This window comes from Falco punctatus (assembly GCF_963210335.1).
Source record: "Falco punctatus genome assembly, chromosome: 10".
In the NCBI taxonomy this organism is placed as follows: Eukaryota; Metazoa; Chordata; class Aves; order Falconiformes; family Falconidae; genus Falco; species Falco punctatus.
The window spans coordinates 7,265,772-7,280,265 of NC_137590.1; the positions used below are offsets into that span (position 1 = coordinate 7,265,772).

Consider the following 14,494-nt stretch of genomic DNA (forward strand, 5'->3'; position numbering starts at 1 on the left):
AAACACGTGTTCTTTGAACAAGTTTCTAGTTATTACTTGACCTCTAGCAACATGACGATAACAGAAATGAAGCACCTGCCAATTTTCTGCCCTTCTGCTCTGCAGACAGTCATACATTTTTGTGACCTGCACAAAAGAGCCTATGCTGATGAGATGTGATTATTCCAAGTTTGGTGTATATGCTCTCTTTGATGTTAAAAACTTGTTCTACACACCATATTGTTTAAGGCTGCATTTTTCAATTCAGATTTTGAATGAATGTTTAAGTATGTTCTTCACTGTCTGTTATAGTCACACTAAACTACAACTCCAGAAAAATTCTAGCACCTAGCATCAGACAATGAACTTCTCATGATCACCTGATCAAATGGAGTACACTAGGGCAAATGATGTCCATCTTCTGAAGTAAAACAATTTTTCGCACCCAAATATCAGAGCAAGTACATTCCATCGTCTGTTAAAATACTTCAAAAATTCAATGTGTAATGATTGTTCTTTTGGAACCCTTGCAAAATCTGCTTGCTTGCTTCAGATGTTACTCAAGATCTTCTAATCTGGAGATCAAGGGGAGTGAGAACTTCTTAGCATTATTATAAATGGATCAAATCTGATCCTAGAGGCTCATAACTAAAAACAGTGTCCTGTTTCTGAAGATCAGTGGGAGGGACTATTGTTGAGCGAGGCTCTTCTAGGCCAAGGTAAACCAGGAAACAAGTCAGGCCTATGTAGATTAAAGAAAATTTAGGATACATAGATCTCATGCACAGGACTCGAACACTGCAGTCTGGTAGAACTTCTAACGGGGAATCTGGGGACTGCTATCAAAGATATATGATAAAAGGAAACGTACAGAAAACATGAACCACTAAGAAATGCAGTGTCTGGAAAAAGCAGTGCTTCAAGAATTCTCAAGCGATTCAACAAATTTATTAGCATCTTTAACATTGAGTTTCTGTAGAAAAGCAGCTGTGCGAACATCTGGCTGCTGACAATGACTGGGTTCATAATCACGACTAAGAATGACCTTGCCAGGCGATCATGATAGAAGATACACTGATACCTTCAAGATTCACAGGCCTCACGTGACTTCCTCACTGCAAACTCCCCTGAGGATACACCGGGATTTGATAGTAACAAAAAAGCAGCACTAAGGGTGGTCTGCCTAGCACTTCTTCTAAGCACATTGCAACAACAAGAGAATCTTACGCAAAATGAAAGACCAAAGACACACGGTCCCCATATTTTCCCTGGGTAAACTGGCTAATAACATGCATTCTGAAAAAAACTCTTTAGCCATTTTGCAGGAACGCATCACTGGAAGAGAAAGGCTGCCTTTTTCTCCAATAAACCTCAAGTGTGCTGCAAGGGCTTCTTGTGGTGGCAAAATGCTATACAACATTTTAAAAAAACCCCTCGTTTCAACACCATAGAAACAACTTCAGGAATACTGTTTCTGAGGCACACAGGCTTTTACTGATGCCTCTGCTTCATCAGAACAGTCCCAATTAGGGAAATTGAGCTTTGGAAGCCTGAGCAGAAAGGAACCAAAGACTCTGAACCACAGTTGCCACTGGTGTTTCCCTGTCACTTGCTGGAGACTTGCTGTGGAAGCCTTTATTGTGACAGGGCACAAATCCCACCTCCCTTAGTCCCAAATACCCACAGTGAAGCTTGTCTTCAAAAACCTCTGCACAATCTGCATGCAAGGACCAATTATCTTCTCCTCTCTTGATAACCTTCTCTTGCCTGTTCCTTACTCAGACTTGAGGTACCGCAATGCTCCTAAGGGTATTCCTACATTTCCTTAAGGTAATTATTGAGGACACCAGCTTTTTCTATATATCCCGATTTGAACATATGTTTTACTTCCTTCTGCATAAGCTGTTTCTTCCCTAGGGGATCACGAAACAGTTGATGTACACATTATTTGCAATGCGCTCCACAGACAGCAACGTAAGCTGATCTCAGTCAAACTGCCTCTATCAGAAGACAATTTCTCACCAGCACTCATCCCTATGCATTACACAATTCCTGTATTGTTGCATGTTTGATAAATAAACACAATTTTTAAATTTAACAGCAAAAAAGTTACAAAATTCTATGTACATATACAAGAAAACACTACCAATGAACTACATATATCAAGCCTGAATTCAACCAAATGACAGGATGCTAACATTTCTGGTTATTCAGTGGCACTCAAACACAGTGGACAATTTGACAGCATCACTCAAAAACTAACTTCAATAGCCTCGCTAATGAATGCTCATGTATCTTATTGGTAGGGAATGATTTTAGTGGGTATTCAACGCTTTAACTAAGTTCACCAGTCTGCTTCTCAGCAGCTGACACAGTCCTCACATCTGATACAGTTTTTGGGCATGGGCTCAACATAACACTTTCCAACACTATTTTAATAATTGTCACTGCATAAATAAAAATTAAACAGGGTGGGGAGGGGGGCATGGTATTTGGTAAAGCTCTGTAATGAATGGTTGTATAATTGCTGTTCACTCGAACCTGATGAACTGTGAAAGCGTGAATTTTTATTATGAAAGCATAATAGAATATATTTTGATAGGAAGTTGGCCTGTGGCTTAATGCAGTTAATAAGAACTTGAAGAAATGGCTATTATGTACATGCTTTTTAATTTTCATACATTTCAGGAGGGCTGCTCCAAGTGAAAAAAATGTGCAACTTCAAATTATTATACGTGTAAATTAGGTAACTTTGCATTTAAATGAGTCCAGCTTGTAACTGGGTGTATATAATAACTGATCTTGCATATACAGTATGCTCTACATACATATTAGTTAGAGGATGGCACACATACATGATTGAAAATCAGGTCAAGTTAAAAACAAAAATGTTTCACAGTATAAGAAACAAATTACAATGACAGAAGAAATGATAAGATCATAAGCTGCAATTGCACAATCCTTATTATGGTTCTGTGCTTTCCTGATCACCTAGCCATACCAATCTAACTGGATCAGGCTGGCATACATGATCATATCACAGATGTAGTAAGAGAACAAATAATACAGCTATCAGGCATGAAGTCAGATGACACAGAAGTAGTCATCAAATTCTTCTAAACAACCTAGAACTGGCAAAGTGAATTTGCATCATATAACTACTTCACGTTTTGTATCTCTGGCATTCTTGAACTAGTATTATGAGTCCAAAAGCCATATTTTCTTTACTTTTGAGCTACAGAATGTAGGTGCTCATTTAGTCCATGGTAAAAGGCTGTGCATTGTAACTTGTGCTGCATTTCAGGAAGATAAGCCATCTCACACTACCTTTCATTTACTGAAGGATAAATGTATGCAGACACTAACTACTATAAATGATGTATCATCCTTTGTGGGTTTCAATTTTTCTAAATTTTAAAACACAGACAAAAATTATTCATTTACTTGAAATTGTGCTACTTTTTTGAAACATTTGGAACCAAAGCAGACAAATTCTCGGCTGTAAAATTTGATCAGCTAGGTGAGGAAAAAAAAGGAAAAAAAATTCAATAGGAAAAGGAAGAGTTTCTAAAAATACCTCATTGTTTAGCTGAGTTTGATGTGGTTTCCATTGTTCTAACCTCATTCACAAATTTTTTCCCACCCTACCTACAATTTTCATACAAGACACATATTGTCATACTATTGCCACAAGCCTTAGAGATTAGGGCTAGCTAAGGGGCATGGGAGCTTATGACAGGAAACTGCATTTTCAGATAGCGTTAAGTCATTGTACTTACAAATTTTAAGAAAACATTTCCCAGTTCATGCTGAGACTGAGGTTCTGGTTGTAAACAAAATTCCAGGGCAGCCAGGAACTCCTTGTGAACACCAAGAATGTCTTCAATGTTAGAAAATAAGATCTGAAATATAAAAAGAAAGACATTGCTAGCTGTTAATAAATCTGAGAGTGTTTTGTTAAAGTAGTAGCACCAAAATACTGTGGCTCTAGATTTGCTGCGATAGGATCTAAAGCACAGGGACTCAGAATTATTTACACTGCACATGCCCCTTTCCTGGCCCCCTACAAAAATCTATATGGCTACTGAAGTACCTGCTGTAGATGAAGGTTATCTTTCCAGATATCTAAGAATGACAAATGTGAGCAACCTCTTTCAATCTAGAGAAGATTCCATGAGATCAGCCAGGTAACTGGAATCACAAGGACCAAACTCACTTTGCAGGAGACAGAAGCAGGAAGTCATTTACCTTTCCTTCCCATGCATTAGAAACCACTTTCTGGAAGAAAGGGACTTGAACGTATCACAAGATACGTTCAAGATGCCCCTGTAAGTAAGAGACCAAATCTCTGCCATGTGGAATCTAGCTTTTCACTGACAGGAGTACAAAATAGCGTAAAATGCTTGCAAAACACAAAAGCAGCATTTTAGAGGTCCCTTTCACTCATCTGAGTGGTTCTAAAAGGCATGTGTAACAGGGTAGAGGCCCCTAGTTTAGACACATATTAGAAGGTAACTGTGCAATCTCACACCTAGATCTTCCCTCATGATTCAAATATACATGTGCTAGGAGGAATAAACTGTCAGGGTAAGAGCTGCTATAAATACCCAAGCTTTGTAAGTCTTAGTCATCTTCATATAAAATATGAGACAAAGGTGTGAATATCCAGATAGGAGATGGAATACTGTCTACACAGTGGGAGAAGCCCTGATGCATGGTGACAGAACCATCAGTATTGACAGCCACTGGAGGAAGCCTGAATGAGCAGAATAAATCCTGGAGTTCGCAGCTGACATACATATTGCAGACAACATTTTCTATCACTTTGCTTTAACTATGCCACTTGTAAAGAGAAGATCTGCAGTGCAGTCAAACCAGCATTCACATGTCAAACCAGTTTTCACACTGGAAGAATCCTCCCAGGTCTTGCACTGTGAGTGGGTGACACTCCTTTGAACTCCAGAACTGACAGAGCCAGCCTTCACCTTCCTGGCATTCCATGTGGGAAGTGATCGAGCCTAACATCTTCCAACATTTCCCAAAATACCTTATGGTAATACTAAGCTTTTCAGCTTTACGCAGTAGTATTTTTTTCACCAGGTGTGACACTGATTCAGCCTGGTGGGTAGTGATGTGGCAGTAATTCAGAAAAACAATAAGCTGTAAATTAAGTGTAATCATTAAAGAAAGGAACAAAACCTCAATTTCTGGTTTAAAACCAGTTTCTCTCTGATTTTGCAGGGAAGACCAGGAATTCAAGGAGCTTTTCTCTCTGCATGTACCCAGGTTCAACTCTATACCTTCTGTTATTCAAGTATGGGCACACTATTTCTGTCAAACTTCTCCTGTCAGCTGCCTGCACGTGCAGAGCAGAGCCTGTTGCATCCTCCTTGTCTTTGCTCTCCTTCTCCACTTCAGGAATACTGAGAAATGGTAGTATGCACCATCATTAATGCATACTTGTGCCTCATAGCTCCTTTCCAGCTCTAAATAAACTGAAAGATTCCAACACACTGGATTTGCACTGATGGGCTCTGAATGCAAATAAAGGACAGGGAGCTAGGACCATCTGATTGCTTCCAGAAACCTTCCAGTGCAAATTCAAGCAAAGCGTACAATGGTTCTGTCACATGGCTGAAACTGATGAGATGACACGGTAACCCCTGTCTGCATGGCTTTGCCAGAAGCTGTGCCAAAAGGGGATTAACAAGGAAGAGGAAAACATCTGTCAGGGATGATTTTATCCTTCAGGAGCAGTCTTTGGGGGGTATTTTTTGATCCAAGGAATATCTGTGTAATCTAATGAATACTGTGGTGATCAGCAGAGCTCTGCTTGCAGCAGAATTTGCAGATAAGAAGAGTCACTTGAAAATCAAGGCAGCAGAGAGACCCTGAATGCTTACGTTTCTATATCTAATGCACAGTACCATTCATAAGCCTAATGCGAGGATCTATGTCTGGCAGCTTGCGTATGCCCTCAAGTTGTACTTTCTTCAATACACTGTATCACTGAAACTACATCAGCACCCTGTTGTGAATGTAGCATAATACTAACGTACCAATAGAGTTACTCCCACAAGAGGCAGCAAATAAAACTAAAAACATTTTTTTGTGATGTTGCTGCAGCTGTTAGTTACTGGAGTACTTGTAAAATCTGGTCCTGGCACGGGGACTCAATGTGGCCTTTCTGAAAGGGGATACAGTGGCCAAAGATTACTGAAATCTCCAGTGCTTATTGCCAGCTGTAGGAGAAACCTGCAAAAATAACACTGGGAGCAATAACCCAGATTATCCTAAAAAGTACTTTCTGCTTTTGCTCAGAGGTGACTGATTGCCAGAGTACCCTGTAGTTTCCCCTAAACATTTCTGCTGCATGAAGAGAGGAAAAGACAGTCGTTGTCTTCTTACATAAGCTGCCAAACTATTTATGCAGGCTCTGCTACCATGTTTGCTGCTGCCAGCCACCTCACAGCTCTCTGGTGACTCAAGATACACAATATTAGTAGGCAGAGTTATCACTAGTCCCAACACCACCTTGCTTGTCCTGCCTCTACCAGCAAGGAAGGAGAAAGAAAAGGGAAAGAAACAACAAATATCTTTGAACTGCAAGAAAGACAATGAAATTACTTGAGGTAGGGGGAGAAGGGGGGTAGGACGGGGAGATAATATTGACTCTGATCAGGAAAACTGCTTTTGTGATTCTGTTTCACCAGCAATAGGCATAGGCCCTTTACAATGGGAGATAAACGCTGTTATTGAAAGTTGGGTATTGTAATATTAAGAATAAATGAGGTCTCTGAGTGGCCTACAAAAAGACCCCCCAGGCACTTCAAGAATGACACAAAAATGAAGTGATACTTTCCCAGGGGAGTGTGATGAAACTTCAAATATAAATACATTTAAATCAGCAGAGAAAATAGAGATTCTTTTGCACAGGCTTTGTGGGCACTGCATCTGATTATGTGGCAGTCACAATTAATATTGATTTTTATGATACACGAATAACGATATGATAATACCTTTTATCAACATCTGCAGCTGTTCATCAAATTGGCAAATAGTTGTATAGGTTTATTTCTCACAGAACTTACTTTTTGCATGCTTCTCTGCACATGAGCTCTATTATCACTAATTACTCGTCCAGTCTTTGTTCAGCCACCCCCAAACTTACTTCACACTCTAGATGGTGAGTTTTGGGGGAGCACGGACCTCCAAACTTGAAGACAGCAAGAAGCTTAGCTCCATAAAGCTGCCAAGCCATCTTGCTACCAGCCCCTTCTGATGCCAGTCAGTCAGTACTACAGTATTGCTAACCTCTAGAATGAATAGCAAAAACAAGGACTAGAGCCCTGCTAGGATGTCTTCATTCAGATACACTAGTATGTAAAATGGAGAAACCAGCCTTGGGGAAACACATGCCAGCTGCAGTAGCCCTGGCTGGTGTGATATACCTATTATTGCTATGCCCTGATTTAGGAGCTCATTTAGGAGCTACAGGATCAAACACAAGCCCAATAAGTAAGCCTCTAACAGCAAACAAACTGCACTCTCCCACTGGTCATCAGGTGCACTTGCATATGTGTACTACGAGGGCTTTGGTTTCACATGCGTATGTGTACAAGGAGAGTTTTTTAAGCCAAATTACTACAAAAAAGTGTTGCTTGTATGAAAATAACGAACAACAAGGTCTCCTGTGACCATAGGCGCTAGAGAAGCCAGTGCCTCACAGCAATGTGTTCTATGTCCCTTATTTCTTTCCATTGCAAAATTCATTCAGGAACCTCTTCGTGCAAGGGTCTCGCATTACTTAGTCCTCCCACAAGAAACCACATTCTTCCCACTAGAATACAAAGGGATATTCCTGACTCCTTCTCAGAAGCCCTATCCATTCTAGATTTGTAAAATACAGCAGATGCAAAATGGCTAAGTGAATACTGCCAAGCAAAATAGACAAGGGCTGTGCATTCCCTGCCTTTCCTCTCAAAGACACTGAAAAGGCGTCTCTGTCCTCTACCCACCATTTCACAAATCCTGCCAAAAGTTAGTATCTCTGACAACACTACACTGTTGTCAAATTTTACTGAAATCAGCTGGTGGGATGAAAAAATGCTGGAAGATGACAGCTATACAAATGGGCCAACAGATTGACAGATAAACTGTCACCATGAGCCTCTTTTCCTTAGAGAGCCAGTTTAATAATAACTATCAATATGACAGAAGGATATTTGATATTTATATCCGTGAACCTAGTCTTTCATTACATATGATTTTCCCAACCAAGAAAATGAAGTAGATAGAAGAAATACCTTAACATTCTCTTCTGTTATGTACTTCTCGGCTTTGTCCACAGCATTCTGGCGGATTCGGTGAAGAAATGCCTGCAGAGATTAAAACAATTATGTTCAAACAGCTTGATACAGTTTGATTTCACTCTTTCACATCCTCTAGGTTCCCATCAACACAGTGCAGCTGATTACCTTTAAGACTGAAAGAATGTAAACATTTACCAAATCACCACCACAGTTCTTAGACTCAGGGCTGCATTCAGGGCAACACAAAAGACATTTCCTACAATGTTGTTGGGCTTTGCCTGGCAATAAATGTCTTCCCTCTATTGAAACTTTTAGACTTAATTACCTGTTACCACTGATAGACTACAGCAAAGGTCTGTTTGGTTTTTTTCTTTGAAGATTTCCCCTCTAAGATGTGGCTTTTTTGACTTCAGGAGGCAATGTGCCTGATGTATGTCAGCAAAAAGGACTGCAAAGAATGACAAAAGGACATTCATGCTGCCGCGGCTGAGGCATGTCAGAGCTATGAGCTAGGGGTACAGATGAGTTCAACAGACTCCATACACGGGGAAGAGAACTGAAAATCACCAGACAGTGCCTGGGATACGTTATCCTGGTCACTGTATTTCATTTGGTTAAAAAAGGCAAAATAATGCTGCAACTCTTCACCTAGGCCAGGTTTCCCCTTCCCTCAGTTCTACACAACTTTGGCTTCAAAAGGCAAATCAATAAAAAGCTCCAAGACAGACACAAATGGACAGTGATCAGAGTATCAGCCTTCAAAGCATAACTCTGGCTACTAGAAATCGGGACCTACTTGCATCTGCGCTGAACATACCCACAACATATCTGATTCAGTGGGAAGTGTTTAACAAAGCACACTGCATGGGATTTCTACCTCTAGTCTCCACTGTTTTAGCAGCTATTGGCTAAAGGGCACTTCTGAACTGACAGCAGGGAATTTTACCTTCCACAAGCATCAGCAGAGAGAGATGCAAATACCCGCAGGTGAGACTGAAAGGAAGGCAGTGAGGACAGAATCTGTGATAAGCTACATGACCCATGCACAGAAGGGCAGAGGGCTTTCCTCTCTGTTCTTGTTAGTGGTTTCTGACTTGCCTTCCACACAAAGGAGGGAGCCCTGGGGAGGCTGTGAACAACAAAGAAAGGAACTTTTCTTACCCACCTGAGACAGAGAGGGGAAGCAGGTCATTTCTTTGTATTTATGGTACAAAGCAGCTTTGTTACAACTTGATAATAAAAGGCTTTTAAGAGTTGAACTACTCCTGAGCAATACCCATGTCAGCTGATGCACACTCAGCTTTTTCTTTCTGCCTGTTGCCCATTGGGATTGGCAGCAGCTTACAACCTGATAAGAAGCAATGTCACTGAACCAAACTTATGAGATTATGATATGCCTTCTCCTCTGGTATTTCGGTTGGAAGACAGTGAACATGTCCCGCTGTCTGACTTCCAGCACTAAAAGGGGCACATCTCTGATTCTGCTTAGCCATGACTCTCTGTCACTCATCAGCCATTCACACTTTACAGGACAAGCACCAATAAAAACAGAGATTAATTAATGAGGCACACCAACCCTACATTTGTTTTCAGCTGTGGACTCTCGACCTGCTTTTGAACAAATTTTAAGAACTATAACCATGTTGCTTCTCTTGTATTGCTAAACAGGAAGGAGATCCTGGCTAGATTCCAGCTAGATATGGAGAGCTTGGAGCAGGTTGTGTGGAGTAAGTCTGAAGAACAGAGTCCTGCATTAAAGGGACAGGACATGTGCCAGCAGCGGAAGAGACATTTTATAAGAACCAGCCAGTCCCCCTTGCCAACAACGTGGCCAGGAACTGCTGCAATGTTAATGTACTGCCCAGCACCTTGGCAACAGTCAGGAAACTGTCTGAGATGAAGTGTTCAGCCTGATGACTAATGGCAGGAGGATTGACAGGAATAGCTGTTGCCCTCCCACTTCAGTGTTGGGTGTGATATCTGAGCATTAATAATCAGGCATCTGATTTATACAAGTAGCACATCATATTAAAGTCACTCATTCTCAAAAGACAAGCCAGACAGAGACCCTTTCTTGCTTTAATCAAATCTCTGTTTGGAGACAACAAATCCAATTGGAATGATTAATTAATCTACACAATTAGCAGCTCCACTGGTGGCTAATAGTTACCTGCGTATTAGTCCCAGTATGGCGGGTCTAATATTAGAAAGGTGGTAAACAGAAGTGCAAATCACATTAGCTGTTACAGGCTAGTTCAATAAAAAAGCAGAGTCTGTGTTAATCTAAAAAACAGCTTTTCTGAGACGCTTGTCTGAAAAGATCATCTAACGTGAGCATGAGAAAGGGAGAAAAGGAGAGAGAAAAATCAAACAAAATAAGAAAGGCATGGGGAGAGAGCAAAAAGGATGAAAGACATAAAAGAGAAAGAGGCAGTCAACTTTGTAGATAGTTTGTCAAATCTACAGCCTCCGATTTGTCTTGATATGCATGAACAGCAGTCTCTCCAGTAATAATGAAACAGTTACGAGAAATTTTCGTCCAAGAAATTTAGTAGTCTACTTTCCAAAATGCAATCACCCCAAAAATATCAAAACTTAGCGGATGCAGACCTATTTGTTCCCCAGTTTCCAATATGTTCTCATGTGCAAACAGAATCTTTTGCAACACAGTCATTCAAATTAAAAAGCATGATAAACACAAGCTATTAAACAGCACTTCATAGAGCTAATGTTGCATGCCCTGTTCACATGACAACACCACTTTCCTTCCGAACCACTTCTAGCTTGGAAAAAGCAACCCCTTTCCCAAAGATGCTGTTTATACATTCAGGTCAGTATTTTCCAAAATTCTCAAGTTTGTTTTTTTTTTTTTTTTTTTTTTGCACTACCAGTTTTATGAGCCTCTAAGTTCATCTGTACCAACACCATCTCTCTGTTCACCTGATGACACAGACTCAAAGACCCATTACGCAAGTAGTATGCAACCCTCTTTGGGAAACATAGCTACAGGGAGCGGTATGATCTTTTATTAGAGCTACTGATTTATCTGGAAAACCAGAGAGGTATTTGGGTCAGGAGATGACACAGGTAATGAAAACAGAGATAGGGTGGTGAGAGAGATGAAAACAGAGAGGGAGGTCCTAATGAATATTAGGAAAGTTGCCATGCCCATATCTTATTTATATTCCAAAACACATTATTATTAAAGAGAAAGTAGTTGAAGCGGTAAAAGTTCTTCTGGGCACCTAAAAAGTTACTGAGGCAAATACTCTCTCTGGCCACTCCAACCTCTTCACACTGTACACAACTCATATATTAATTCAAGGAGTCTAGTCCTTGACATTTTCCATGAGGAACTTTCAGGGATTCCTTAGTATAACCCTCTTCATCTGCAATACTTTTGATCTCTGTAAAAATGAACTCACTATCCTCCAGCAATACATGGAAGCACAGGAGTCAGCTTTCCTGGGAGCTCTTGGAAAACATTCCTAGGACTTGGGGACACTGAAAATCAACCCTAGGACACAATGACCACAATCACCTCTCAGCCACAATCCAAAGCAGAACTCTCTACCATGGTATGCTGTTGGTTTTGTACACTTAGGAACCATGAGGGATTCAGGGAAGGACAGCAGCTTATGATACACACTACACTGAAACAACAATCACACATCAGATCAGCAAAACACTGTTGAAGAGTAAGAAAGAGGTGAAGGGGCAACAAAAGCAGACTCTGCTCCCTTCTATCTGCTTGTCGTACACCAATTACAAAATCAGGACAGGTTAAAAATCTCACAAAAAACAGAGGTAGGAAGATGGCAGATAACATGACATATTTCCTTCTTATCCCCACGGGTGCTACATTTTCTCTCTTGCCATTCATGGTGTTCTGCTGTGCTCACACTAGACCAGGCCTCCGAGCAACCTGAGCTGTATGGGAATCTACTGCTTGCACTGCAGAAGAGGGAAGGACTGATAGCGGCCATGGGTCCAGAACAAAAACAGGTCACGGCACAACGTAGGGAAAAAAATGGGAAGCCAGGCTGATAAATGTTCATTCTCCTGATAAAGGTCTGTGAAGGTCTCATCTCCCATGTGTATGTGTTAATCATTAGGAAAACAGCCCACAGAGGATTTGTTTTTGTTTAAAATTCTGCTGCTGCATCAACATAATATTTATTTGTGCACTGTGACTTGTTGCCCTAGAGGTCTGCTGCTTCCAAACTCAGCAGGCCATGTCTGATGCTCCTCATGTCATGCATAAACACAGTTTACAGTTTGTCTTGCAGTACAGATGCCTTGCAGGATTCAAGCAAATCTATGACAAATTAGAATGAGCAGAGTGAAATGCTCTCTTTCTGCACCATGTCACGTTGGGTAAGTTCCTTCCAATAAATACTAATAGAAACACATTACAAATCTAGAATGTAATTTAGGTATAAAAGTTCATTTGCATAAATAAGGACATTTTAACCACTCCTTTTTCATTAAGGTGTTTTGTTCTTCAGTTCACTATCCTTACACTGTTGGGATGAAACCTTGCTACTCTGTGTGTCTTTGCTGCCCCTCTGAATCACAAAACATGAAGCATACTTTAAGGAAATAATCTTTTAATTGTGAATTGTTCTCACATGAAACAAAATGAAGCAACTGGGATTTCTCTCAAATCCTTTTCAAATGGGCCTTGTTGAACTTTGACTTGTAGCCTTAATTTCATTAGGAAAAATTAATGTTTACCACCTTCTATATAGCGTAACACATGGCAAATACTAGGCACGAGGCAGTGATAGTCTGCTCATGTCCCTTCTCAAAATTCATGTCTAAGGCAGATACTTCCTCAAATGTTCAGAAATAGCAAAAGACTTCTGATTAAACAGCAAGGCAGGCAAACTGTGTATAACCCTGAAGGAAATGAAAGGGAGAACAGAAACAGACAAACAATGAGGCAATTGGCTACCATATCCAGAAGGAGCACTGTCTGAAAGCATAACCCTGTGAAACCCATTTTCTGAACAGGTGACTGAAATTTCATATTGCTCTTACGAGACAGGTAAGACAATTCCATTAAACTTGCCAGTGAACAGGACTGATTCAGAAGAATAGGGATCTATACGAGCCTTGTATTTTCAGTGTTAAAATGAATAAATCACTTCACACTTGCGCAATCAATGGTTTAAAGCTTCTTGCAAGTGAAGACATCTTTATTCCAAGAAAATAATGCTCACAGTGAAAAAAATGGAGAAGTAACATGGACAATGACTTTCATTATTTGACCATCACTAGCATCTTCACCTTGCAACTACAGCATAGGAGCTATGCATTAATCTGTCTCTGACAATAGAGAGTACAACTTGTCATAAAGATTTGAACAAGAACTTGCAAGCGTAATTTCTTTTTTGCTTTGTCAATTGAATAAGTGTTGGCACTAAACACGGCGGTTGGATAAGCCTTTGCCTCCATTGCAGTACAAGTGAGATACCAAAAATCTCCATTGCCTTTAGCAAAGCAGCTTGAAAGTCCTGTGGGAACACAGCTCTACTGAAATAGTCAGACAATTTGAAACAAATGTTTGCTGAAGTTTGTGTTTCAAGAGCAGGTGCATCCTTGCTCATGTTACTCAATTGTTAGCTTTGAACCTTGTCATCCTGATCATGTTCATTTGCTTTCTGTCAGATACGCAGTTTACAAGCTAAGGCTCTACACAAATGACAGGAAACATAAATATCCTGCATCCTACATGTGAACTACAGTTCTCACCTGCACCGAAGTCTGAAAGACAATGCAATTAATCTCAAAATAACATAACAATGACTGCACAAGGCTATTTATACTAAATAAATCCCATCACAACTTTTTTTCTCCCCACTTCATAACAACTAAGTGTGCATTTCCATAGAAAATAAAGTTTTTCAGCATTTCCCTTTAAGCATGTTGTAAACACCTGAATGCAGATCTTTCACTGAATGCTAGCACAGCTTTGGGTTACCAGCCAACTGGGAATCAAGTCACTTCAGCTGGAGGTGAACCTACTTCAGTTCTGTTGTTCCTAGAGTGGTCTGCAGTACTGTGCTCTGTTAACAAAGTTCTACTGACTTCATTCCTAGAGACAGATGGATTTTAAAGACAGATGAAGTCATTCTTGTATAAATTCAGACAACTGGTTTTCAAATATCTCTCACCTTTCCGGACAAAAGCCAGCATAT

General features: G+C 40.3%; 1 protein-coding gene across 2 annotated transcripts in view; it reads right to left on the minus strand.

Annotated features, from left to right (window-relative positions):
• PREX1 (phosphatidylinositol-3,4,5-trisphosphate dependent Rac exchange factor 1) overlaps positions 1-14,494 on the minus strand; it is a 165,333-nt gene that overhangs the window by 91,399 nt on the left and 59,440 nt on the right. For both annotated transcript variants that reach the window (XM_080404924.1, XM_080404923.1), the window contains exons 2-3: positions 8,286-8,357; positions 3,759-3,881 (exon numbers count right to left, since the gene is read on the minus strand). In XM_080404924.1, the coding sequence (XP_080261050.1) occupies positions 3,759-3,881; positions 8,286-8,357 (195 nt within the window). The remainder of the gene's footprint in view (positions 1-3,758; positions 3,882-8,285; positions 8,358-14,494) is intronic.